This window comes from Pleurodeles waltl, chromosome 5 (assembly GCF_031143425.1).
Source record: "Pleurodeles waltl isolate 20211129_DDA chromosome 5, aPleWal1.hap1.20221129, whole genome shotgun sequence".
Taxonomy (NCBI): domain Eukaryota; kingdom Metazoa; phylum Chordata; class Amphibia; order Caudata; family Salamandridae; genus Pleurodeles; species Pleurodeles waltl.
The window spans coordinates 1,848,515,118-1,848,542,973 of record NC_090444.1 but is presented as its reverse complement, the minus strand read 5'-3'; the positions used below and the strand labels follow the sequence as shown (position 1 = coordinate 1,848,542,973).

The 27,856-nt window shown below is 45.2% G+C and overlaps 1 protein-coding gene across 2 annotated transcripts in view; it reads left to right on the top strand.

Annotated features, from left to right (window-relative positions):
- The window catches only part of KIF6 (kinesin family member 6), a 1,127,187-nt gene that overhangs the window by 521,458 nt on the left and 577,873 nt on the right, over window positions 1-27,856 (top strand). For both annotated transcript variants that reach the window (XM_069236333.1, XM_069236332.1), the window contains exon 13: window positions 9,730-9,915. In XM_069236333.1, coding sequence (XP_069092434.1) covers window positions 9,730-9,915 — 186 coding nt within the window. The remainder of the gene's footprint in view (window positions 1-9,729; window positions 9,916-27,856) is intronic.

Here is a 27,856-nt window from a genome sequence, read left to right as displayed (position 1 = left end):
GCTTTTTTGATCACCCAGTTTTGGACTTTTACTGTGCGTGAGTCTCACTACTGGTATCTCACCCACTGACATCACAGGTAAATGAACTGCATGTGTTTGCCACCAGTGTCTGCCATTTAAGATGAAGCCACTACAGTGGGCACATATGTGCGGCTGCACGTGTAAGGCTTCTAAAACGTTCCAAGCCCTCTTGCACAAGGGAGAGCTGTTGCTTTTGAACTGTGGACCTGGACCACAAGAGCGGCAACATCATGGATGACTGGAAGGACACAAGTCCCCTGGTGCTGTGCTGGACTAAGGACTCTGCCTACAGCTAATCCCAGGACCAGTTGGGGGCAGATCTATATGTCTGTGCCACAGCAGGAGGAGAGGAGCACCAAGCACAAAGGAAAGGAGGAGAAGTGGTGCATGCAGCCAGTACAACAAGGTCCCTGCAGAGGGCACTGCCTTGGAGGTGGGAGGTCTGCTGAAACTACTCCTCGTGGCTAGAGCTTGCCGGCAGTTTGAACCCCAGAGTGACGGAGTGCTGGGGCTCCACTGGAGTCTCCTAAAATTACCCTCTGGGTGGGAGAGTGCCTGGGGGTCACTGCAAGATTAATCTATTTATTGGGGTCTTGGAGGGGGCAGGCGTTGGCCCCCCTCCCTGCTTCTTCAAATGCCCAGAGAGGCCCCCGTGTCCCCAGGGGCCAACGCAGCCAATAGGTGGCCCTGTGATGCCTGTGAACCTGAGCACAGGAGAGGGCAGTGCCCGTCTGTTGAAGGGTGGCGGGCACCCGACAGACTGCATCCTTCCCGCATGGAGCACGGACTATCTCCCGCACCTGCCGAAGGAGAAGACCGAGCACGGGGGAGCCTGCTGGAGCTGCAGGGGCCTTCGAGCTCCCTCTTCACTCCCCCACAGCTCTCACTGCACCACTTATCTTGGGGGTGTCCCGGGAACCCCAGGATGGATAGAAACAAAAGAAAAGAAAGAGCTGCATATCACAAGGCTGCATGCCAGGGAGGAAAACTGCTTTTCTGCTGTTCGGGGATTTATCAAATAGTCACTGCTTCTGCAGAAGGAGCACCCCGTAATTTCCTACAGGGCTTCATTTGCATAAAATATCAACTTCTTGTGGTGGCCTCAGAAGGACAGGGGTACACCAGTGGTATCATAAATGTGCTTGGGGCTGCAGGAGCACAGCAGCTCCCTTTTCCTTATCTTTTAAAAACTGACCCCATGTTTTATGGGGTCAAAGAAATGATGACCCTCCCAGGGTTTTTGCCATTATTTCAAAACAATCCCAAGGGGATGCAGCGCTCTCTAGAGGTTGGTTATGTGGTGTGAAAGTGTATAAAAAAGTCACAGACGTGTGATTCTTTGTTGGTATGAATGAGTGCATTTACACAGTTACTGATTACAGTGAAATGATGGTGGTTTTAATATGTGGCTTATGTGTCTTTAATGTGCTGAATCCTTGACAAAGCAAATAGGTTTGCCTTGGATGTAGTTGTGATGCCTATTTGCAAACCCAAAAGGCCTGTTTTATTCTAAGTGATAACCCTTCCTTCTCGTGATCTATTTATTAATGGTACGTGCATGGGTACTGTGATCGTGTGAGTCATGACCCTTCAGGGGTCAAATGTGATTTCAGAGTGACACTAAGGTATTTCTATCTCCTTTATGTATACATTTATAAATTTTTGCATACTATTTAGTGGTGTTTGTGTAATTAATACACATTTCCTTTTCTAAAGAAGAAGCATTGACAGGACAATCATCTGTGGAGTGTTATTTTTGCATGCTAGGGAACAGTGATTACTAGCCCACACCACCTCCCTTAAGTAGGCCTTACTGCTCTGTTCCGCTACCCTGAGAGAGTCGAGCACTATGTGGGCCCTTTGGCTCCCAGTAAGGAAAAATGGTGGACCTGCTACTTGACAAGGTCTCACATCCTGCACAACCAATAACCCAGTTGAAGACACAGGTACAGCTGCACTTGTACCAGCGTCAATGTATTGATGAACGTTGTGTAGTTCCGTGGATGGCTGATGCTCATAATCACAAGATACAGGTACAGCTCCACTTGTACCAGCATCGATGTATTGATGAGTGTTGTATAGTTCCGTGGTTGGCTGATGCTCATAATCACAAGATACAGGTACAGCTCCACTTGTACCAGCATCGATGTATTGATGAGTGTTGTATAGTTCCGTGGATGGCTGATGCTCATAATCACAAGATACAGGTACAGCTCCACTTGTACCAGCATCGATGTATTGATGTGTTGTATAGTTCCGTGGATGGTTGATGCTTACAATCACAAGATACAGGTACAGCTCCACTTGTACCAGCATCGATGTATTGATGAGTGTTGTATAGTTCCATGGATGGCTGATGCTTATAATCACAAGATACAGGTACAGCTTCACTTGTACCAACATCGATGTATTGATGTGTTGTATAGTTCCGTGGATGGCTGATGCTCATAATCACAAGATACAGGTACAGCTCCACTTGTACCAGCATCGATGTATTGATGAGTGTTGTACCAGCATCGATGTATTGATGAGTGTTGTATAGTTCCGTGGATGGCTGATGCTCATAATCACAAGATACAGGTACAGCTCCACTTGTACCAGCATCAATGTATTGATGAGTGTTGTATAGTTCCGTGGATGGCTGATGCTCATAATCACAAGATACAGGTACAGCTCCACTTGTACCAGCGTCGATGTATTGATGAGTGTTGTATAGTTCCGTGGATGGCTGATGCTCATAATCACAAGATACAGGTACAGCTCCACTTGTACCAGCATCAATGTATTGATGAGTGTTGTATAGTTCCGTGGATGGCTGATGCTCATAATCACAAGATACAGGTACAGCTCCACTTGTACCAGCATCGATGTATTGATGTGTTGTATAGTTCCGTGGATGGCTGATGCTCATAATCACAAGATACAGGTACAGCTCCACTTGTACCAGCATCGATGTATTGATGAGTGTTGTGTAGTTCCATGGATGGCTGATGCTCATAATCACAAGATACAGGTACAGCTCCACTTGTACCAGCATCGATGTATTGATGAGTGTTGTGTAGTTCCATGGATGGCTGATGCTCATAATCACAAGATACAGGTACAGCTCCACTTGTACCAGCATCGATGTATTGATGAGTGTTGTATAGTTCCATGGATGGCTGATGCTCATAATCACAAGATACAGGTACATCTCCACTTGTACCAGCATCGATGTATTGATGAACGTTGTGTAGTTCCCTGGGTGACGGATGAGTATAGTCCCAAGATACTGTGCACTTGTACTAACATTGATCTGTTAATAAATATTGTAGAGTTTTCAGGGTGAGCTATGAGTTTAATCGTAGGATACCTGTACACAAGTATGTGTACCAACACTGATTTGTTGATGAGTGTTGTATATTTCCGTGGGTGATCGATGAGTATAGTTAGAAGATACCAGTACAGGTGTACTTGTACCAACATTGATGTATTAATGGATGTTGAAGAGTTTGTTTGGCGATTGATGAATATAATCTTCAGATATCGGCACAGGTGAACTTGTACCAACATTGATACATTAATAGACGTTGTAGAATACATTTGGTGATTATAATCGTAAGATACCTGCATGGTGGTGCTTGCACCAACATTGACGTTTTAATCGATGTTGTAGTGTTTTTGATGGTTGGTGAGTATATTCACAAGATACATGGACAGGTGTACGGGTACCAACATCGATGTATTAATAGATGTTGTAGAGTACATTTGATGATTATTATTGTAAGATACGTGCATGGTATAATGACAGGATCTATGAACTGGCGTACGTGTACCAATATTGACGTATTAATAGATGTTGTAGTGTTTTTGATGGTTGGTGAGTATATTCAATAGATACATGGACAGGTGTACGTGTACCAACATTGATATATTAATGGATGTTGTAGAGTTTGTTTGGTGTTTGATGAGTATAATCTTAAGATACTGGTACAGGTGTACTTGTACCAACATTGATACATTAATAGACGTTGTAGAATACATTTGGTGATTATAATCGTAAGATACCTGCATGGTGGTGCTTGCACCAACATTGACGTTTTAATCGATGTTGTAGTGTTTTTGATGGTTGGTGAGTATATTCACAAGATACATGGACAGGTGTACGGGTACCAACATCGATGTATTAATAGATGTTGTAGAGTACATTTGATGATTATTATTGTAAGATACGTGCATGGTATAATGACAGGATCTATGAACTGGCGTACGTGTACCAATATTGACGTATTAATAGATGCTGTAGTGTTTTTGATGGTTGGTGAGTATATTCAATAGATACATGGACAGGTGTACGTGTACCAACATTGATATATTAATGGATGTTGTAGAGTTTGTTTGGTGTTTGATGAGTATAATCTTAAGATACTGGTACAGGTGTACTTGTACCAACATTGATACATTAATAGACGTTGTAGAATACATTTGGTGATTATAATCGTAAGATACCTGCATGGTGGTGCTTGCACCAACATTGACGTTTTAATCGATGTTGTAGTGTTTTTGATGGTTGGTGAGTATATTCACAAGATACATGGACAGGTGTACGGGTACCAACATCGATGTATTAATAGATGTTGTAGAGTACATTTGATGATTATTATTGTAAGATACGTGCATGGTATAATGACAGGATCTATGAACTGGCGTACGTGTACCAATATTGACGTATTAATAGATGTTGTAGAGTTTTTTGATGGTTGGTGAGTATATTCACAAGATACATGGACAGGTGTACGTGTACCAACATTGACGTATTAATAGATGTTGTACTGTTTTTGATGGTTGGTGAGTATATTCACAAGACACATGGACAGGTTTACGTGTACCAACATTGACATATTAATAGATGTTGTTTAGTTCCCTGGGTGACTGATGAGTATAATTACAACATACCTGTATGGATGAACTTCTACCAACACTGATGTTTATTAATGGATGTTATAGAGTTTGTTTGGTGATTGATGAGTATAATCGTAAGATACTGGTACAGGTCTACTTGTGCCAACATTGATATATTAATAGATGTTGTAGAGTTCATTTGATGATTATAATCGTAAGATACCTGCATGGTTGTGCTTGTACCAACATTGATGTCTTAATAGATGTTGAAGAGTTTTTTGATGGTTGGTGAGTATATTCACAAGATACATGGACAGGTGTATGTGTATCAACATTGATGTATTAATAGATGGTGTTTAGTTCCCCGGGTGACTGATGGGTATAATCACAAGATACCTGTATGGATGTACTTGTACCAACATATTAATGGATGTTGTAGTGTTCTCTGAGTGATTGATTGTGATAGTCACAAGATACCTGTAAAAGTGTATTTGTACCAACATTGATGTGTATTAGTGGATGTTGTAGAGCTCTTTGTGTGATTGATAAGAATATTTACTAGATACATGTACAAGTTTACTTCCATCAACAACAATGTACTGTGTGTGTGGATGTTGTAGAGTTCCCTAGTGATTGATTGGTGTAATCAAATGATGCAGGTACAGTGGTACATGCTCCAGTATTTCAGAAATCCCTGGCTGGATGGTGTAGAGTTCCCCAATGATGGATTGGTGTAAGCAGATGATGCAGGTACAGTGGTCCATGCATCAGTATTTCACCTGTCTATGGTTGGATGGTGTAGAGTTCCCTAGTGATTGATTGGTGTAAGCAGATGATGCAGATGCAGTGGTCCATGCAGCAGTATTTCATCTATCCCTGGTTGTATGGTGTAGAGTTCCCCAGTGATTGGTTGGTGTAAGCAGGTGATGCAGGTACAGTGGTACATGTACCAGTATTTAATCTATCCCTGGCTGTATGGTGTAGAGTTCCCTAGTGATTGATTGGTGTAAGCAGGTGATGCAGGTACAGTGGTACATGTACCAGTATTGCATCTATCCCAGGCTGTATGGTGTACAGTTCCCCAGTGATTGATTGGTGTAAGCAGATGATGCAGGTACAGTGGTCCATGCATCAGTATTTCATCTATCCCTGGTTGTATGGTGTAGAGTTCCCCAGTGATTGGTTGGTGTAAGCAGGTGATGCAGGTACAGTGGTACATGTACCAGTATTTAATCTATCCCTGGCTGTATGGTGTAGAGTTCCCTAGTGATTGATTGGTGTAAGCAGGTGATGCAGGTACAGTGGTACATGTACCAGTATTGCATCTATCCCAGGCTGTATGGTGTACAGTTCCCCAGTGATTGATTGGTGTAAGCAGATGATGCAGGTACAGTGGTCCATGCATCAGTATTTCATCTATCCCTGGTTGTATGGTGTAGAGTTCCCCAGTGATTGGTTGGTGTAAGCAGGTGATGCAGGTACAGTGGTACATGTACCAGTATTTAATCTATCCCTGGCTGTATGGTGTAGAGTTCCCCAGTGATTGATTGGTGTAAGCAGATGATGCAGGTACAGTGGTACATGTACCAGTATTGCATCTATCCCTGGTTGGATGGTGTAGAGTTCCCCAGTGATTGGTTGGTGTAAGCAGATGATGCAGGTTCAGTGGTACATGCAACACTATTTCATCTATCCCAGGTGATGCAGGTACAGTGGTACATGTACCAGTATTGCATCTATCCCTGGTTGGATGGTGTAGAGTTCCCCAGTGATTGATTGGTGTAAGCAGATGATGCAGGTACAGTGGTACATGTACCAGTATTGCATCTATCCCTGGTTGGATGGTGTAGAGTTCCCCAGTGATTGATTGGTGTAAGCAGATGATGCAGGTACAGTGGTACATGTACCAGTATTGCATCTATCCCTGGTTGGATGGTGTAGAGTTCCCCAGTGATTGATTGGTGTAAGCAGATGATGCAGGTACAGTGGTACATGCAGCAGTATTTCATCTATCCCTGGTTGTATGGTGTACAGTTCCCCAGTGATTGATTGGTGTAAGCAGATGATGCAGGTACAGTGGTACATGTACCAGTATTGCATCTATCCCTGGTTGGATGGTGTAGAGTTCCCCAGTGATTGATTGGTGTAAGCAGATGATGCAGGTACAGTGGTACATGTACCAGTATTGCATCTATCCCTGGCTGTATGGTGTACAGTTCCCCAGTGATTGATTGGTGTAAGCAGATGATGCAGGTTCAGTGGTACATGCACCAGTATTTCATCTATCCCTGGTTGGATGGTGTAGAGTTCCCCAGTGATTGGTTGGTGTAAGCAGATGATGCAGGTACAGTGGTACATGTACCAGTATTGCATCTATCCCTGGTTGGATGGTGTAGAGTTCCCCAGTGATTGATTGGTGTAAGCAGATGATGCAGGTTCAGTGGTACATGCACCAGTATTTCATCTATCCCTGGTTGGATGGTGTAGAGTTCCCCAGTGATTGGTTGGTGTAAGCCGATGATGCAGGTTCAGTGGTACATGCAACACTATTTCATCTATCCCAGGTGATGCAGGTTCAGTGGTACATGCACCATTATTTCATCTATCCATAGCTGGATGGTGTAGAGTTCCCTAGTGATTGATTGGTGTAAGCAGATGATGCAGGTACAGTGGTACATGTACCAGTATTGCATCTATCCCTGGTTGGATGGTGTAGAGTTCCCCAGTGATTGATTGGTGTAAGCAGATGATGCAGGTACAGTGGTACATGCAGCAGTATTTCATCTATCCCTGGTTGTATGGTGTAGAGTTTCCCAGTGATTGGTTGGTGTAAGCAGATGATGCAGGTACAGTGGTACATGCACCAGTATTTAATCTATCCCTGGTTGGATGGTGTAGAGTTCCCTAGTGATTGATTGGTGTAAGCAGATGATGCAGGTACAGTGGTACATGTACCAGTATTGCATCTATCCCTGGCTGTATGGTGTACAGTTCCCCAGTGATTGATTGGTGTAAGCAGATGATGCAGGTTCAGTGGTACATGTACCAGTATTTCATCTATCCCTGGCTGTATGGTGTACAGTTCCCCAGTGATTGATTGGTGTAAGCAGATGATGCAGGTACAGTGGTACATGTACCAGTATTTCATCTATCCCTGGTTGGATGGTGTAGAGTTCCCCAGTGATTGGTTGGTGTAAGCCGATGATGCAGGTTCAGTGGTACATGCAACACTATTTCATCTATCCCAGGTGATGCAGGTTCAGTGGTAGATGCACCAGTATTTCATCTATCCCTGGCTGTATGGTGTACAGTTCCCCAGTGATTGATTGGTGTAAGCAGATGATGCAGGTGCAGTGGTCCATGCATCAGTATTTAATCTATCCCTGGTTGGATGGTGTAGAGTTCCCCAGTGATTGGTTGGTGTAAGCCGATGATGCAGGTTCAGTGGTACATGCAACACTGTTTCATCTATCCCAGGTGATGCAGGTTCAGTGGTACATGCACCAGTATTTCATCTATCCATAGCTGGATGGTGTAGAGTTCCCCAGTGATTGGTTGGTGTAAGCCGATGATGCAGGTACAGTGGTACATGCAGCACTATTTCATCTATCCCAGGTGATGCAGGTTCAGTGGTACATGCACCAGTATTTCATCTATCCCTGGTTGGATGGTGTAGAGTTCCCCAGTGATTGGTTGGTGTAAGCAGGTGATGCAGGTACAGTGGTACATGCACCAGTATTTAATCTATCCCAGGTGATGCAGGTTCAGTGGTACATGCACCATTATTTCATCTATCCATAGCTGGATGGTGTAGAGTTCCCCAGTGATTGGTTGGTGTAAGCCGATGATGCAGGTTCAGTGGTACATGCAGCACTATTTCATCTATCCCAGGTGATGCAGGTTCAGTGGTACATGCACCAGTATTTCATCTATCCCTGGTTGGATGGTGTAGAGTTCCCTAGTGATTGATTGGTGTAAGCAGATGATGCAGGTACAGTGGTACATGCAGCACTATTTCATCTATCCCAGGTGATGCAGGTTCAGTGGTACATGCACCAGTATTTCATCTATCCATAGCTGGATGGTGTAGAGTTCCCTAGTGATTGATTGGTGTAAGCCGATGATGCAGGTTCAGTGGTACATGCAACACTATTTCATCTATCCCAGGTTTTGCAGGTTCAGTGGTAGATGCACCAGTATTTCATCTATCCATAGCTGGATGGTGTAGAGTTCCCTAGTGATTGATTGGTGTAAGCCGATGATGCAGGTACAGTGGTACATGCACCAGTATTTCATCTATCCCCGGCTGGGTGGTGTAGAGTTAAGCAGATGATGCAGGTACAGTGGTACATGTACCAGTATTGCATCTATCCCTGGCTGTATGGTGTACAGTTCCCCAGTGATTGATTGGTGTAAGCAGATGATGCAGGTACAGTGGTACATGCACCAGTATTTCATCTATCCCTGGTTGGATGGTGTAGAGTTCCCCAGTGATTGGTTGGTGTAAGCCGATGATGCAGGTTCAGTGGTACATGCAACACTATTTCATCTATCCATAGCTGGATGGTGTAGAGTTCCCTAGTGATTGATTGGTGTAAGCAGATGATGCAGGTACAGTGGTACATGCAGCACTATTTCATCTATCCCAGGTGATGCAGGTTCAGTGGTACATGCACCAGTATTTCATCTATCCCCGGCTGGGTGCTGTAGAGTTAAGCAGATGATGTAGGTTCAGTGGTACATACGCCATGGTGTAGATGTCCTTGCGTGTGTGATGGGAATAAACAGAAGGTACAGGCGTAGTGTCTTCCTTAACGGCGCCTCTAGATATCCTGGTGAACATGCTGAAGAAGGAGAAGAGGAGGGCTCAGGATGCCCTTGGCCAGCAGAAGGCATCTGGCTCGTTTGGCCTCACAGCGCATGAAGGTGGGCTTCGGTCACCAACCCCCGGCAGAGGACACGAGATGAACACCAGCTCCGAGCAAACGCCAGGCTTCCACCCTCAAAAAGCAGGCAAGAAAACCGTCTTTGCATGATTCTTGTCTTTGTCCAGCTCTGGTGTTACAACTTGTGCCCATCGCCTTGGCAGCTGCCCTCTGTGAAGAAGACATGGGCTTGTGGTGACTGCTCCACTTAGGTGATTGGACCTTCATGAAGGGCTTGTTGAATCAGGTGTCCTGTAGCTGGTCAGTCGTACGGTGGGATGCCTGTCCAGGAATGTGAATCAGCAGGGACATACACCAAACCTGCTTGCACCTCTGATAATTACATGTCAGAGTCACTGTGCACGTGTGTAGGTATGTGTGCAGAGTGTAATATGCTATTCCCACTGGGGAGAAGGAGCCATGATACGGAAGAGGGGAGCCTGAAGTGGTCCTTGCTCCCCACCCACTCTCCAGCACATACCTCTCTGCACCTCTGCATGCATGGTACAGGGCGTGTCCTTCTTTCATGTTCATTACTTCACAGACTCGGGCACGCTCTCATTGGCTGGGCCCAAGGTGTGAAGCTGACATGACCCGGATGAGCGAGGGGGTGGAAACCGACAAGATGTGGCCAAGGCATGGGGTCTGACCCCTGCACTGGGGTGATCAATGGCTGAACTCACATGTATTATAACACGTGCTGCAAGGAACATGCTCTGTTGGACCACAATTATTTTCGCTGGGATGGCTCAGATTTTTTGTATCTATAACCATACACGTGTGTGTGCGCGCGCACGTGTGGTATTTACGGCCTGTAGTGGTATTTGCATGTTTTCCTGTGTCTTTGCATGCCTGTGATTTGATGGATGATGGACACGTGTGTGTCGTGTTTGAACTGCACTCAGCGGGGTCCCGTCCGCTCTCCCTACACGGTGGGATCCTGCGCTCAGCCGGGTGCAGACAGGCCCGATGGGGTCCACCACGTGCCTGGGTTTTGTCGAACTTGGGACAGTTCACTACTTATCGCAGTGGTGATAAGTGTGCAAGACACACCCACACGGTGTTCACCGCCTCCGGACCAGAACATAGGCTCTGGTGAAACTTTTTATTAGGGGCCCACAAGTATTTATCGTTGCCCACTACCCCTGCGGAAGGTTACAGTGCCAGAGCCGTGCTCAGGCTCGCTGCACACTTAGACCTCCGGTGCTGGGCTGTTTCCATCACTTGGCTCTTAAATAACGGGATGTTAACGCCCATAATATGCGACAATGCCCGTTTGAAGGGTACCCTCAGTTTTCACAGGCCGTTGCCGCTGTGTCGTTGTCTCTACCCGGGTGCACTCCTGGGAGAGGTCTATGCCGGTCGGTGATGCGAGGGCCAGGCTGCCTGGCCCAAAGCTTGCCCTAGCCCCTGCGCGCAGGGGCGCTCACTCTCTACACAGGGACTTTCCACAGGCGACACACAGTGCAAATTAAAGACCATAAAACCGCTAGGACAATAAAGTGTTTTGAAGGAGTGGCAGTACAACAGTGCAAAGTCAAGGGGGAGAACAACAAGCATTAGCTAAGCCAATAGCTCCTGCCTGTTGGACCTATTGGCTTTGTCAATGGTTTTTAGCCTTGCTGAATATCATCCCCGATGCTATGCAGCATAGCTAATGAATTACAACAACAACAAAAAAAAGCGACTGATAAGCAAAAAAAAACAACAGCTGTGTCATTTTTCAAAGGGACACAGCAGTTTTTTTCTTTTCAGTTACTTACCCTAGTTGGATCTGTAACTATCAGTTACTATTAGTAACTCAAATGCACAGTTGGACGTGACATGTGCCATGTTTGTGATGGACTATTCCGCTATATATATGTATACATATATATATATATATATATAGATATAGATATAGATATGTATATATATAGATATGTATATATATATATATATAGATAGATATGTATATATACATATCTATCTATATACATATATCTATATATATATCTTGTGGTATGCCATGCAGGAACACTGTTCCTAATTTAGTTTCATACAGAGACCACTTGGCTTTGTCAATGCTTGTTAACACTTGTGCCCCGGTTTAAATTACACTTTTGGGCTTTTCAGCGCACTTGTGCTGGTTCCGCCAGCCTTGTAACGCTTTTAGTGACCCGGGATCAAGCGCAGTTCATGATTCTGGTGTGTTTGTGCACTACACCACCACCACTAGGAATCCATGCTGCCCAAACAGAATCAAAATACTTTCTTTTCCAAATTGTGTTTTTTTTTTTTTTTAAATAATGAGCATGTTGGCTTGTTCTGCTCTGGAAATAAAAATGTGCATATTGTTCTCTTTAAAATGGCAGTGTTTTTTGGATTTTTATGTTCCTTGAGTGCACGATCGAAGTGGTCGCCTGGAAGCACGCGGGGCTCCGTCGTACCCTGGAATGGCTCTCACCATCCTTTAACTCTCTGGGACTTCGAAGGGATCTTAGTTAGCACTCGCAAGTGACGTCAACAGAATATTCTAGGTACGCAGAGCTGTCGTAGAGCGTAGACTCGATCTGGTGGAATGCGTGCTGCGTGGTGGTAACCTACACATCCCTGTACTGGATCCAGCGAAGACGTTTGATGCACACCGCTAGATGGCTCTTCCAACCATCTTTACCTCTGTACGGAGAGCTATATCTCTGAAAACATGTATCCGGATAAACTGTCCAGGGAGGAACACCGCCTTGGAAGATTCTACTTGTGGTCCAAGTGTGATTTCATATTTTGGATGTGTATTTTGTAAATTTCAGACCTGTTGTCCACAGAGGACACAATAGTTATTCATTCCAATGATTGCTGCTGGCAAATTTCAGCAGACATGCTTGAAATCTGTCAACTGACTGGAGCACACCGTGTAAATCATTCCTACTGTGCAGAGCCCCAGGTGGATTCTAGCCCTGAATCTTTCCTGCTGCCAGAATCTTGGAATGACTGTGTAAAGAGAGCCCTGCATTTGGAGTCTCAGCATCATGTGGTCTCCATGGAGACCTCCATTCCTGGGCATCAGCCTCTAAGTTCCATAAAAAGAATATTTTCTGTTCTGACTTCCATTCATATATTTGGCACGGTCTCAGCTTCTGTATTTCTATATGTGTTTTCCAACTTGGAATGAGCCTGCGAACAAGACCTCATTTCACCATTATGATACGCACCTTTAAAGACATGGTGTTGAACAATGAGGTTAGAGTGTCTGTCTCAGCAGATAGGAAAGACCTTGGCGAGAGTTCCCAATAATCTGCATGAATGAGAACTGCTGGGCTTATTCCACTGTTGAAGGCCACGTTGGAGTTCATCATACATGTTCCAGATGACACCACCTTCAAGATCACATCGAGGCCACAGAGCTTAGTTTTCTATCAGAAGGAAAAGAATGGTATGATGTGATAAAGACAAGATTGAGATATCACTCATTTCTTACTATCATTAGCACCATGTCTGTTTACTGGATTCAACATAGAGTGTCCCAAGTCCACATTGAAGGAAATGATACCCGTGGTCAAAATGCATTGCATGCAATCTTCGGAGACCGTCATTGAGTTTAGTAACTTGGAAGTGGCTAACTTCCAAGTCTGAGGTCAAAAGTGGTGGTGACCGTGACACCACCACGGGAAACCCAACAGAAGTGATCTAAATCTACTGACCTTGGTGTCAGTGACACCACTGAGGGAAACGCAGCTGAAGTGAACTAAATCTGCTGATTTGGTTTTTGTGGATCCACCTAGGTAAACTCAGCACAAGGGTGCTAAATGTGATGATCCTGGTGTCAATTAACCCACTGTGGCAAACCCTGCAGAAGTGAGCTAAATCTGCCAATCTAGGTGTCAATGAGGCAGACCCAGCAGACGTGAGCTAAATCTGCCGATCTTGGTATCAACAAGGCAAACCCAGCAGAAGTGAGCTAAATCTGCAGATCTTGGTGTCAACGAGGCAAACCCTGCAGAAGTGAGCTAAATCTGCCGATCCAGGTGTCGACGAGGCAAACCCAGCAGAAGTTAGCTAAATCTGCAGATCTTGGTGTCAACGAGGCAAACCCAGCAGAAGTTAGCTAAATCTGCCGATCTAGGTATCGACGATGCAAACCCAGCAAAAGTGAGCTAAATCTGCCAATCTTGGAGTCAACGACGCAAACCCAGTAGAAGTTAGCTAAATCTGCCGATCTTGGTGTCAATGAGGCAAACCCAGACGTGAGCTAAATCTGCAGATCTTGGTGTCAACGAGGCAAACCCAGCAGAAGTGAGCTAAATCTGCCGATCTAGGTGTCGACGAGGCAAACCCAGCAGAAGTTAGCTAAATCTGCCGATCTTGGTGTCAACGAGGCAAACCCAGCAGAAGTTAGCTAAATCTGCCAATCTTGGTGTCAATGAGGCAAACCCAGCAGAAAGGAGCTAAATCTGCCGATCTTCGTGTCAATGAGGCAAACCCAGCAGAAGTGACCTAAATCTGCCGATCTTAATGTCAATGAGGCAGACCCTGCAGAAGTGAGCTAAATCTGCCGATCTAGGTGTCAACAACGCAAACCCTGCAGAAGTTAGCTAAATCTGCCGATCTTCGTGTCAACGAGGCAAACTAAGCAGAAGTGAGCCAAATTTGCCGATCTTGGTTTCAATGAGGCAGACCCAGCAGAAGTGAGCTAAATCTGCTGATCTTGGTGTGAGCGAACGCAAACCCAGCAGAAGTGAGCTAAATCTGCAGATCTTGGTGTCAAGGATGCAAACCCAGCGGAAGTGAGCTAAATCTGCCGATCTTGCTGTCAACGATGCAAACCCAGCAGAAGTTAGCTAAATCTGCCGATCTTGGTGTCAGTGACGCAAACCCAGCAGAAGTTGGCTAAATCTGCCGATTTTGGTGTCAATGAGGCAAACCCAGAAGCGAGCTAAATCTGAAGATCTTGGTGTCAACGAAGCAAACCCAGCAGAAGTTAGCTAAATCTGCAAATCTAGGTGTCATTGAGGCAAACCCAGCAGAAGTGAGCTAAATCTGCCGATCTAGGTGTCGACGAGACAAACCCAGCAGAAGTTAGCTAAAGCTGCCGATCTTGGTGTCAACGAGACAAACCCAGCAGAAGTTAGCTAAATCTGCTGATCTTGGTGTCAATGAGGCGAACCCAGCAGAAGTGAGCTAAATCTGCCGATCTTGGTGTCAATGAGGCAGACCCTGCAGAAGTGAGCTAAATCTGCTGATCTTGGTGTCAATGAGGCAGACCCAGCAGAAGTGAGCTAAATCTGCTGATCTTGGTGTGAGCGAACGCAAACCCAGCAGAAGTGAGCTAAATCTGCAGATCTTGGTGTCAATGATGCAAACCCAGCGGAAGTGAGCTAAATCTGCCGATCTTGCTGTCAACGATGCAAACCCAGCAGAAGTTAGCTAAATCTGCTGATCTTGGTGTCAGCGACGCAAACCCAGCAGAAGTTAGATAAATCTGCTGATTTTGGTGTCAATGAGGCAAACCCAGAAGCGAGCTAAATCTGCAGATCTTGGTGTCAACGAAGCAAACCCAGCAGAAGTTAGCTAAATCTGCAAATCTAGGTGTCATTGAGGCAAACCCAGCAGAAGTGAGCTAAATCTGCCGATCTAGGTGTCGACGAGGCAAACCCAGCAGAAGTTAGCTAAAGCTGCCGATCTTGGTGTCAACGAGACAAACCCAGCAGAAGTTAGCTAAATCTGCTGATCTTGGTGTCAATGAGGCGAACCCAGCAGAAGTGAGCTAAATCTGCCGATCTTGGTGTCAATGAGGCAGACCCTGCAGAAGTGAGCTAAATCTGCCGATCTTGGTGTCAACGACGCAACCCCAGCAGAAGTTAGCTAAATCTGCTGATCTTGGTGTCAATGAGGCGAACCCAGCAGAAGTGAGCTAAATCTGCTGATCTTGGTGTCAATGAGGCAGACCCTGCATAAGTGAGCTAAATCTGCCGATCTTGGTGTCAACGACGCAACCCCAGCAGAAGTTAGCTAAATCTGCCGATCTTGGTGTCAATGAGGCAGACAAAGCAGAAGTTAGCTAAATCTGCCGATCTTGGTGTCAATGAGGCAGACCCAGCAGAAGTGAGCTAAATCTGCCGATCTAGGTGTCAATGAGGGAAACCCATCAGAAGTGAGCTAAATCTGCCGATCTAGGTGTCGACGAGGCAAACCCAGCAGAAGTGAGCTCAATCTGCCGATCTTGGTGTCAACGAGGCAAACCCAGCAGAAGTGAGCTTAATCTGCCGATCTTGGTGTCAATGAGGCAGACCCTGCAGAAGTGAGCTAAATCTGCCGATCTAGGTGTCAATGAGGCAAACCCAGCAGAAGTGAGCTAAATCTGCTGATCTTGGTGTCAACGAGGCAAACCCAGCAGAAGTGAGCTAAATGTGTTGATCTTGGTGTCAAGCAGAAGTGAGCTAAATCTGCTGATCTTGGTGTCGGTGAACCCGCTGAGGGAAACCTAGCAAAAGTGAGCCAAATATACTGATCTTTGGGCCTCATGTGTATCCTCAACACTTACCTCTTATTTCTAGATACATTGGCTCAAACTGAAGTACATCAGGTCTTCAGAGACATATAGCCAAACACCAGTGACAGGATATAACTGGTTCCTACAGTCCAGAACTAACCTTGTCCATGACAGGCAACTGGCAAAGACCTGTGCCAGGCGACTTTACGAGCAGTGCGTTGTACACAAACACAACTATCACGAATTGAAACTCCATCCATCAATTAAAGACCTACTTTCGTCCTGGTACATTTAATTTACTTAGGACTGGGTAACACCCCCATAAGCAGAAACATGCTATACTTATGTTTATAGGAGAACAATGGCTAGAGATGCTTTTAAAAACCAAGCTGGAAGGGCTGAATCCTAACATAGGTCATAAGAAGACCCTGAGTCGTGTGAATAAACTGCCCATCACATCTGATAAAGCACTAAAGGGATGAGGGACAGTTCTAATTGACACCATCAATGTGAATACACAGTTTTTCCACACACCCGTGTTTTAGCATTATTTCTTTAGATTTCATTCCTTTCTTATTTGTTTGTATTTCCTCCCGCTCCCAGAGACATGAAGCAGCAACAGTCCACCCTTTGCAAAACTTATGCTGCACAAAGTGGCAGAATTTTTATGGTTGTAACCAGAACATGAGGCATCAAAATTACATTTGCAAGTTACGCATGTCTTTTTGTTATTGCATTACTTGCAAATTCAAAGCAGCTGTGTCAGACATTTGCAGCCTCTTTGGCAGTCGCCAAGTGTTGAAAGGTTCTGACTGCCCATATCATTCATTGACCATTCACAACGTGGAATCTGTCGTGAGGAGCAGCTCCCTTTCTGCCGGTGAGGAACAGCTTCCTCTCTACTGGTGAGAAACGGCTTCCTCTCTGCCGCTGAGGAACAGCTTGGTGAGGAACAGCTTCCTCTCTGCCGGCGAGGAACAGCTTGGTGAGGAACAGCTTGGCGAGGAACAGCTTCCACTCTGCCGGTGAGGAACAGCTTCCTCTCTGCCGGTGAGGAACAGCTTCCTCTCTGCCGGTCAGGGACAGCTTCCTTTCTGCCGGTCAGGGACAGCTTCCTTTCTGCCGGTCAGGGACAGCTTCCTTTCTGCCGGTCAGGGACAGCTTCCTCTCTGCCAGCCGGTGAGGAACAGCATCCTCTCTGCCGGTGAGGAACAGCATCCTCTCTGCCGGTGAGGAACAGCATCCTCTCTGCCGGTGAGGAACAGCATCCTCTCTGCCGGTGAGGAACAGCATCCTCTCTGCCGGTGAGGAACAACTTCCTCTCTGCCTGTGAAGAATAACTTCCTCTCTGCCGGTGAGGAACAGCTTCCTCTCTGCCGGTAAGGAACAGCTTCCTGGAGCAGCTTCCTCTCTGCCGTTGAGGAACAGCTTCCTCTCTGCCGGTGAGGAACAGCTTCCTCTCTGCCGGTGAGGAACAGCTTCCTTTCTGCCGGTCAGGGACAGCTTCCTTTCTGCCGGTCAGGGACAGCTTCCTTTCTGCCAGCCGGTGAGGAACAGCATCCTCTCTGCCGGTGAGGAACAGCATTCTCTCTGCTGGTGAGGAACAGCATCCTCTCTGCCGGTGAGGAACAGCATCCTCTCTGCCGGTGAGGAACAACTTCCTCTCTGCCTGTGAAGAATAACTTCCTCTCTGCCTGTGAAGAATAACTTCCTCTCTGCCTGTGAGGAACAGCTTCCTCTCTGCCTGTGAGGAACAGCTTCCTCTCTACTGGTCAGGAACAGCTTCCTCTCTGCCGGTCAGGAACAGCTTCCTCTCTGCCGGTCAGGAACAGCTTCCTCTCTGCCGGTCAGGAACAGCTTCCTCTCTGCCGGTCAGGAACAGCTTCCTCTCTGCCGGTGAGGAACAGCTTCCTCTCTGCCGGTGAGGAGCAGCTTCCTCTCTGCCGGTGAGGAGCAGCTTCCTCTCTGCCGGTGAGGAGCAGCTTCCTCTCTGCCGGTGAGGAACAGCTTCCTCTCTGCCGGTAAGGAGGAACAGCTTCCTCTCTGCCGGTAAGGAGGAACAGCTTCCTCTCTGCCGGTAAGGAGGAACAGCTTCCTCTCTGCCGGTAAGGAGGAACAGCTTCCTCTCTGCCGGTAAGGAGGAACAGCTTCCTCTCTACCGGTAAAGAGGAACAGCTTCCTCTCTACCGGTAAAGAGGAACAGCTTCCTCTCTACCGGTAAAGAGGAACAGCTTCCTCTCTGCCGCTGAGGAGCAGCTTCCTCTCTGCCGGCGAGGAACAGCTTCCTTTCTGCTGGTAAGAAAGAACAGCTTCCTCTCTGTCAGTGACCATTACTGGCATCGGAGGAACAGACAGCGGTACCATAGGCTGTGCATGCTCCACGTGATGTGTCTTTTACAGTGTGCCACTTTTTATATCTGGTGTTACCCAAGACATTTTGATTTTACAAAAAATATATATAAAGTATACTTATAGGGACTTTCAGCCAATACTTTTCATTCATTGGCCATTCACATTTTTCTTTCATCCGCCACAGCATACACCATGGGACAGTGGGTCAGCCCACATCAGCTGTTATCTAATTTCACTATTAGTAGCGGCCCTGTGCTTTTTCACAAGAAGCCCATCTGCACACAAAGTAGTTTCCTTTGTTGTAGGCAAAATCGAAATTTGTGCATTTTAATATATAAAAAAAATGTTGCTTTTAGGCATTTTTTTAAATATTGGAAAGGGCTCAGCAGATCATCCAACCATAAAGTTTTACAAAAGCAGTGAGGACCGATCTAATAACCTGTGTCTCGTTAAGGAGCAGGTGTTGGGATGCAAGTACTCTGTGAAAGGAGAGGTGGAGAACCTCCATGCCTTGCAGGTCTCCGGTTGTACGTTCACAGCTGATAAAAAGGAGCTGCAGGAGAACCTTGTGTATTGAATATTCATATGGCAGGATTTCTACCAATCTTTGTGAGGAGCCTTTTGGCGCTGTGGTTACTTGATATATCCAGTGCAGATCCTTTGAAAAGGCAGTGCTGCAGTGCATTGTCCAGTAGAGTGCCGGTGACTCCAGTTGTCCCTCAGTCGTTGATTCTCGCTACGTTTGATGCAATTCCACCATGTCGTCCATACGCCTGTGTGTTTACAGTTATGGGGCTCAAGTTCTTTCTATGCCCCTTTTTCTCCCCCAGAGTCCCAGTACGAGAATTACTTTTGACTTTCTCCCAAATCACGCGGGCTCTTGTGGTTTTGGGCTTGTTTGATCTCCGTGGGTGGATGAGGGGTTTTGTCTCTGGTGTTTCACAGGTGACACCTGAAGCAGGTACCATGTTGTTAATCATGTGGACGTTGCCTTCAAGCGCCTGTGAGTACCTGGTCACCCATCGGGACCCCAAGCAGATCAACGCAGCTGCGTGCCAAGGTGGAAGCTTGTCTAGAGGTTGTCCACCTGTCACTAGAGTGGACACTTAAAGCCGCAAGCCCATCCTTCATCGTGTTCAGACAGGGCCTGAAGGCCAGTGATCCAGGGAGGGCTCGTAAGAGGGTTGCGCACACTCTCACTCCATGCGGAAGGCACTAGCCCAGAGGGCAACTCTCAATGCTCACTAGACTGATGTATATACTAAAGAAAACAGATCTCTTTAAATACTGCTGAGTATAGTTTTCAAGGCTCTCTGTATTGCTTTTTTGGCCTTGCACCAAAGAGGCTTGAACTATCTGAATTTCTTATATCATTGGTACTCACAGGGCAGGCTGCTGAGGTCCTTCTTTTTATACTGGTGAAGGTTTCCAGATTCCGCAAGGCCATATGGGGAGGTAGGGCCTCCTCGGTGGCTGTTGCCAAGCTTTGGAACACTTTGCCTGTCTACATTTCAGAAATTGATTCATTTACAGTTTTCAAAACACAGCAGAAAACATGGCGCTTAATTTCAGTGCTCATTTGTTTCCGCTTGGTACTGGATATGATCCGCTTGCGCTTTGACAATTTTGGGTATAAGTGCGCTTTACAAATTTCCAATACATACATACCTTTGAGATTGAACTATGTGGACACGTGATAGGAGCTCCTGAAAGAGGGAGTTAGGTCAGTCTTCTCCAGGGACATCAGTCATTGACACGAGAGCCCAGCCATCTCCAGCAGTTGCAAGAGAAGCGAGTAAGGCCGAAGGGCCTGGACTCTGATGGTTCACTGACCAGTCCCATTGTTTCTGTGGCAGCCCCTCCCGAGGGTGGAACAACTGGGGGACAAAGGACATGTCTCACTACTTGGTGCATTGAAGTGGAGATGTCCTGATTTAAAAGATATGATATTCATTTTCATTCTGCCAGTTTGTCTCTGTTTTCTTGCTAAGCTTCGGCTCATGATTCAGGACGTTACAAGCAGCAGATAACTCTATTATAAGCAGCTTTGAAAAAACGTCTTAAAGGGCATGCAGATGTTTAGAGCACATGAACGACCATAAGAGGTTTCTATCTAGGAAGGCAGGTGACCCCTCGATATTGCCTAGTTAGCGTTTAGACATATGTGGTATTTTAATATCAGCCCTTATCATCCAAATCCACATTACTAGAACATTGTCTATGAAGCTGAAAAGATTACTTTACTTCATGGAAGCACTGAGTTCTCTTAATCATTCATTTGCTTCCATTTGAGCTAATGTCAGGGGTTTCTAGGTTCAGGTGTTGTGAAGAAGCCAATGCCAGGGCCATCGTTGGAAGCTGTAAAGAAATACAGGCCTGATTGAGCCAAGGTGTTGGCAACCGTGACCAGAGGTCTCATCACGCCTGACAGGAGGAGGAGCGTTGGAAAGAAAGGCTGTTTACATTTCTAGTCTGGTTTTCCGGATTCATATTAGATTCTGTACTCACTCTGGAGTTTCACACAGAAGATGCTGGGCTTGGACACTCCAAGTTGTAGTGGTCTTAAAGAAGGTTCCTGCAGATTTTATTTTTTTTTTTAACACGCGGGATCTCGTCTCTAGTAGGATTAAGGGCCTGATTTAGATCTTGGTGGTATTACCGCTAATCTGCTGCAGCGGCTCGCTCAAAAACACCGTCAAGTCGTCAGTGTTCCGCCAGCTGTATTTAGATGTATTGCAGCCGTGCCGCTGAACGCCTCAACGGAGTGCATTCCCTGGCCATCAGGCTTGCGGGTTCCAGCCGACCCCTTTTTAGATGTTAGAGTCCTGCAGGCGGTGTACTGGTGGCGGATCGCTGATGGAGTGAGCCCGTTGCTAAACCCAATGGACATCGTTCAATGGCAGTGGCAATGGAATAGAGGTAAGTCACTCACACACTGTACTGTAGCCACGTGTCCCCCCTGCACAACACACAACACAACACACTACATACACAGTATAATCCATTGCCATTCCAGCCCCACACAACACCTACATGCCGAAAACATACGTTGCTATACATCCATGACACAACACACACACTTTATTGACACTGCACCCACACAGGACACAACCACAACTGAAACAACTACACACTCAGCTACTCAAACACACTCACTCACAAACACAACTACACACATCATGACAACGGCAACCACACAACAACAACACTCATCAGAATGCTGTGTCATGTACCAGTGTGTCTCCATCCATGTCCCAAACAAATGTGCTCCCGGCATATGCACTGTAATTCAAAAAATTACTGTGGCATGTATATGACTGCAGTGCTCCCAAGCTCATATGCTGAGACCCCACAACTTACACAGCCAATACCTTTAAGTCCGGCAAGGTGTGGGGTGGGGGGTGTTAGAAATGGGGTCTTTGGTTGGCAGTCAGGTTACCCCCTGTACAAGCAAGGTCCCTCACTCTAGTCAGGGTAAGAGAAAAGTATTTGTACCAACACACACAATAACTTAATGAAAACACTACAAAATGACACAACACAGGTTTAGACAAATAGGGAAGATTTATCTAAACAAAACAAGACCAAAACGACAAAAATCCACAATACACAAGTCAAGCTATCAATTAAAAACCAAAAAGAGTCTTAATGTAATTTTAAACACAATGCTAACGCTGTTATCATGGAAATGTACCTGGGTGCGTCAAAAATAACACCGGACAGGTGAATGTGCATCAAAAAGGGCTTGCGATGCGTAGATATTACTCACGAGCGAGACCATGCGTCGTTTCTCCTTCAGTCGAGTCGGCTTGTGTCGTTTCTTCTCTCCGCAGGAGAGCAATGCGTCAATTCAAACCGCACTCTCTGGTCCAGGCAGGCCTTGCATCGTTTTTACACGCCCAGCGATGTTTGCGTTTGAAATCCTGACGTACGATGATCTGAAAACCACACAGCGCGGGTTGCGATCTCACCAGCCTCCATCAGCAATGCTCCAGGAGCGTGCGTAGATCTTTCAGTCGCGCTGCAGGCGAGTGTCGATTTTCAGCTGTGACGCCGGCAGCGTGTCGATTTCTCACTCTTGTCTGCCAGCTTCTCCTTTCAGGGTCCCAGAAACTGGATGGGCAGCACTTGGCAGAGTAGGAGTTTCAGCAGAGGCTCCAGGTGCTGGCAGACAAAAGTCTTTGCTCTCCCTTAGACTTCAAACAACAGGAGGCAAGCTCTAATTCAAGCCCTTGGAGAGTTCTTCACGAGAAGGAAGGCAACACAAAGTCCAGTCTTTGTCCTCTTGCACAGGTAGAAGCAGCAACTGCAGTATAGCTCCACAAAGCACAGTCACAGGCAGGGAAGCACTCCTCCTCAGCACTTCAGCTCTTCTCCAGGCAGAGGTTCCTCTTGGTTTCCAGAAGTGTTCTAAAGTCTGTGGTTTTGGGGGCCCTTCTTATACCCATTTTGCCCTTTGAAGTAGGCTTGCTTCAAAGAAAAGTCTCTCTTGTTTGTGAAATCCTGCCTTGCCAAGGCCAGGTCCCAAACACACACCAGGGGGTCGGAGACTGCATTGTGGAAGGCAGACACAGCCCTTTCAGATGTAAGTGACCACTCCTCCTCTCCCTCCTAGCACAGATGGCTCATCAGGATTTGCAGGCTACACCCCAGCTCCCTTTGTGTCACTGTCTACAGAGAGGTGCAATCAGCCCAACTGTCAAACTGACCCAGACATTGAATCCACAAACAGGCAGAGTCACAGAATGGTTTAAGCAAGAAAATGCTCACTTTCTAAAAGTGGCATTTTCAAACACACAATCTTAAAATCAACTTTAGTAAAAGATGTATTTTTAAATTGGGAGCTCAGATACCCCAAACTCCGCATGTCTATCTGCTTCCAAAGGGAATCTACACTTTAATAAATTTTAAAGGTAGTCCCCATGTTAACGTATGAGAGGGGCAGGCCTTGCAACAGTGAAAAACGAATTTAGCAGTATTTCACTGTCAGGACATATTTCAATTTCAGCTTTATTTCGGTAAAACAATACCATAAAAGCATGCCGACACAATTCATACATTTCTAAAAGAAAACAAAAGCAATTTGGTAAAAACAGTAAAACCAGACCCATCATAAGATTAAAAAAAATAAAATCCAGGACTCCCCCAAGGCCATACAGTACAGTTAGATAAAAGAAAAAGAATAAGTAATTGATCGATTAAAACACTATAAAAATACACAGTACACATCACTTTACAAATCACCAAGAATATTATAGAATAATCATGAATACAATCTGTGTGCACATAGCAAATGGGATTGATATCTGACTGTTAATAGCAGTGGCTGTGTACTGGCAAGAAAGTTCACTTGGTCTCTAGAACTATAAGTAAGCACAAATAATGACCATTGTAAAAATAGAATTTCGTGCTTCTTTTGTAAGACATTTGTCCCTAGCATACCAAGGAGCCTCTAAGAATCTTGGCAATGTGCCTACCACCATCACATGTGGTCTTGTTTTGCTAGTTTTTAAGAGCTGAGTGAGAATCCCTAATGCCCAATGATTTATTTTTCCCATACATGCCTATGTTCGGCTGAAAGCCATAAAAGGCAAACAATCAAGTATTACAAAAGACACATTATTCCAACAACAATTAATATTCATTTAGCTACTAAAAACCGACTGTCTGGATAAAAGGAAATATTAATCTTAAAAGCTATAAATAAGAATCAATTACAGTATTAAATTTTTATAAAGCCCTTAGAATTTGCCTCCAGTGCCATCAGGCACTTATTTTGCTTTGGTAGGGGAGGACTATTTAAAATAAAATGAATAAATAACCGAATCCTAGAGCCTTAGGCCCGCCTTGTCTCTAATAAATGAAATTGCTAGTAAAAACCGGCTTAAACCAAAAACAACATATGGTATCGTACTAGATCTCAAGAATCTTGCTGCTTCATTATAGTTCCTGATTCCAACGTTCCTGCAAATAGGTCGAAGCCATTTCCTCCTTGGTTTATGATAGGCATTGCAGTTTAAAAGGACATGGTCCGTCGTTTCAGGAGTCTCCATATTACACAGCCCACAAATCACCTCTTGTCTTCTCCCATTGAAGGGGCCCCATTTAGAAGTAAAAGCCTTAACCTGGAGAGTCCCATACCGAAGCTTCATAAATAAAACTTTTGCTCGTCTAGGTTGGATAGTATCTATCCATTCCTCAGCATACGGTAATGGTTTAATATCTAGGAAACTTAAAGTAAGTCTACCTAGATCCTTGCTGTAGAGAGGGCTGTTTAGGGTAAAGTCCCAAAATACTTGTTTTAGTTGAATCTTAGATTGTTTTGTTAGTGTATGTGGTTCTTCCCAGTAAAATTTTAGGCCAAGAGTGTAAAAGCATTGTCTTATATAATGGAGCCACGGGAGGGAAATTGCCTTGTCCAAGTCTATAATCTCAATTAGCGCTTGCCTATAATGGATTAATTCAGGGGTAGACCAGAGTCTACACCAGTAAAGCAAGGGCCTCAAGGCTGCCAATTTACCTATTTGTTTCATGTTAATATCATAGGTTAAAGGAATCAGTGGAGTAGATGGAGGGAGACCGAGTACCCCCCTCGTAAAATTATTTTCCTGGGTAACCAATGGGGTTAGATTTATGAATCCCCAGAGTTCAGCACCATATAGGGCAGCAACCTGTGCTTTGCACCTATAAATCTCAAATACTGGTGAAACAATACTAGACCTTGAGCATTTGTAATTTTTGCTAATTGCCATGGAGCTATGCGCTAAGGAAATAGCAGCTTTGTTAACATGCGGTGCCCATGACAATTTGGCATCAAGGAGTATCCCTAGATAGTTGAAATTTGTTACTCGTTCCAATGCCTGCCCTCTAATCCGAATGTTTGTCTTGAGTGCTTTATGAGGGTTAACAGTCAGGTATTTGGTCTTGTTTGTATTAATTTCTAATCCCTTCAGGCTGCAGTACTCGCTAAATTTATCTAATAGAGTTTGCAAGCCCATGGGAGTTTGAGATAATAGGATGGTATCATCTGCAAAGAGGAGGGCGGGGACAGGATCACCGTTCAATCTTGGTGAGTCATGGTTGCTTTGTTTCAGAAAATGAACCAGATCATTAATGTATAGTGAGAAGAGGGTTGGGGCAAGCACACAACCCTGTCTCACCCCCCTCTTAATAGGTATTGGGTCTGTCAACTCTCCCTTTGGCCCCCACCGAACCTTTGCAAATGTATTCTCATGTAATCTCTCTAGCTGGCTCAAGAGGTTCCCTGGCATACCCTGTTTCCCTAGTGCAGCCCATAAGGAGTCTCTTGGCACTAGATCAAAGGCTGCGCGCAGATCCACAAATGCGATATAGAGATGGCCTTTCGTTAGTCTAGTATATTTCCACATTATCGTCAATAGCCTAAAGGCCTGATCGACTGTACTCGTCTGGTGTCTAAAGCCGGCTTGGTATATAGTCAGTATGCTGTTTCCATCTATCCAGCTGTTAATCCTATTCAGCAGCTGTCTAGCATATACTTTTTGCGTGACATCTAAGAGGCTAATTGGTCTATAGTTCCCTGGTTCATCCCTGGAACCTTTTTTGAAGACTGGGATTATTTCTGCCCCTTTCCATGTCTCGGGGACAAGACCTCCCCTTGCTATAGCGTTACATAAAAGATTTAGATAGGGTGCCCAAATTTCTAAACTATGTTTGAACAGGTCCCCCGGGATCTTGTCCAAACCGGGGGCTTTCCCCAGCTTGATTGCTTCAATGGCGTTCACCGTCTCCTCCAGGCTAAATTGTAACTCGGGTAAGATACCCTGAGTAGCTAATGTTTTATGTCTTGAGGGATAGAAATCAAGGCTGGGGGGATCAGAATAAAGGTGAGTAAAATGGTTAACCCATGTATTGGGATCTATATGATGATCAGTAGAAATTATCCCCTCTTTGCTACCATGGGTAACTATTTTCCAGAAGTTCCTAGCGTCACTGGTTTTTGCTGCTTCCAGGAGATCTTGCCATTTTTGATCCTCCCAGTTGCTTTGGGCAGTTGCCAGTGTTTTCTTGTAACTGGCCCTTGCCTGTTGTATGGCCAATTGGTTCTTTTGCTTTAGAGCCTCTATCAGCTCTCTTTTCCTCTCCCTACATTTGATAGTGTACCATGGGCTGCTTGGGGTGATCTGCACCTTCTCCTTTTTGGGCTTGTACCGTGGCTGTTTGGTCAGGAAGGGTCTTAGTGCAATACTCATTGATTGGTGGATGGCCGTGATGGGGATATCAGTAAGTTCATTTTCAACATAAGGCTCTAGGAGATTAGAATATGTATGGTAAATATTTGTCATAGTCTCCAGATTGCCTATTATTGCAGGCCATTTTATATCCCGTCTGTTGTTACTGAGGAAGGGTTGTAACTCCACCTTATTATGTTCTACATATTCCAAATCCAAATCTAGGAGGTGGGCGCTAAGTTCAATTATTAACGGGAAATGGTCGCTTTCCCTTCTTTTATCTATTTTAAAAGTCACTAATCTTCCCCATGTACTTATACTATGTAAAATATAATCTATTTTCGAGGTAGAGTTGCCTCTCTGGAAGGTATCCAAATTAAGGCCTCCTTCACCCACTCTACCATTACATGCCCTCAGTCCATGTTTTAATGTAAGGCCCATAAGTTGCAATGCAGCCACTGTGCCTGGGACAGTTTTTTCTATTGTTAAATAAGGAATTGCTCTGGCTCGATCTTCTTCTTCTGCTAAATGTTCAAATCCAGTTATGGGTTCATAATTACAGTTAAGGTCACCCCCTATCATAATTGTCTCTCCTCCTGGGATCTTTTTAAGCAGGTCGTCTAATAGAGTTATTTCAGGCGACTCCAAGTTTGTCCTTCTAGGTCTTATATATACATTGAACAAGTGGGATATTATCTTATTTTTTCCCCCCATTACCAACCATAAAATGTCATCTGACTCTGTGTCTTGCATACGTATCTCAACATTTAGTGAGATTTTCACCCAAACAACCAGTCCCCCCCGACGGTCTCCCTCTGGCAGCTGAAATTGCACTAATAAAGTAGGTTTTATATCCTAGCTTATACGGCGGGTCTGTAAGCCAAGTTTCTTGAAAGAGACAGACATGGTATTGATCAATATAGTCCTGCCATTCCGGGTCTGTAAGCTTATTTTTTAAGCCTGCTACATTCCAGGAGATTATAGTGATAGGACCCCTC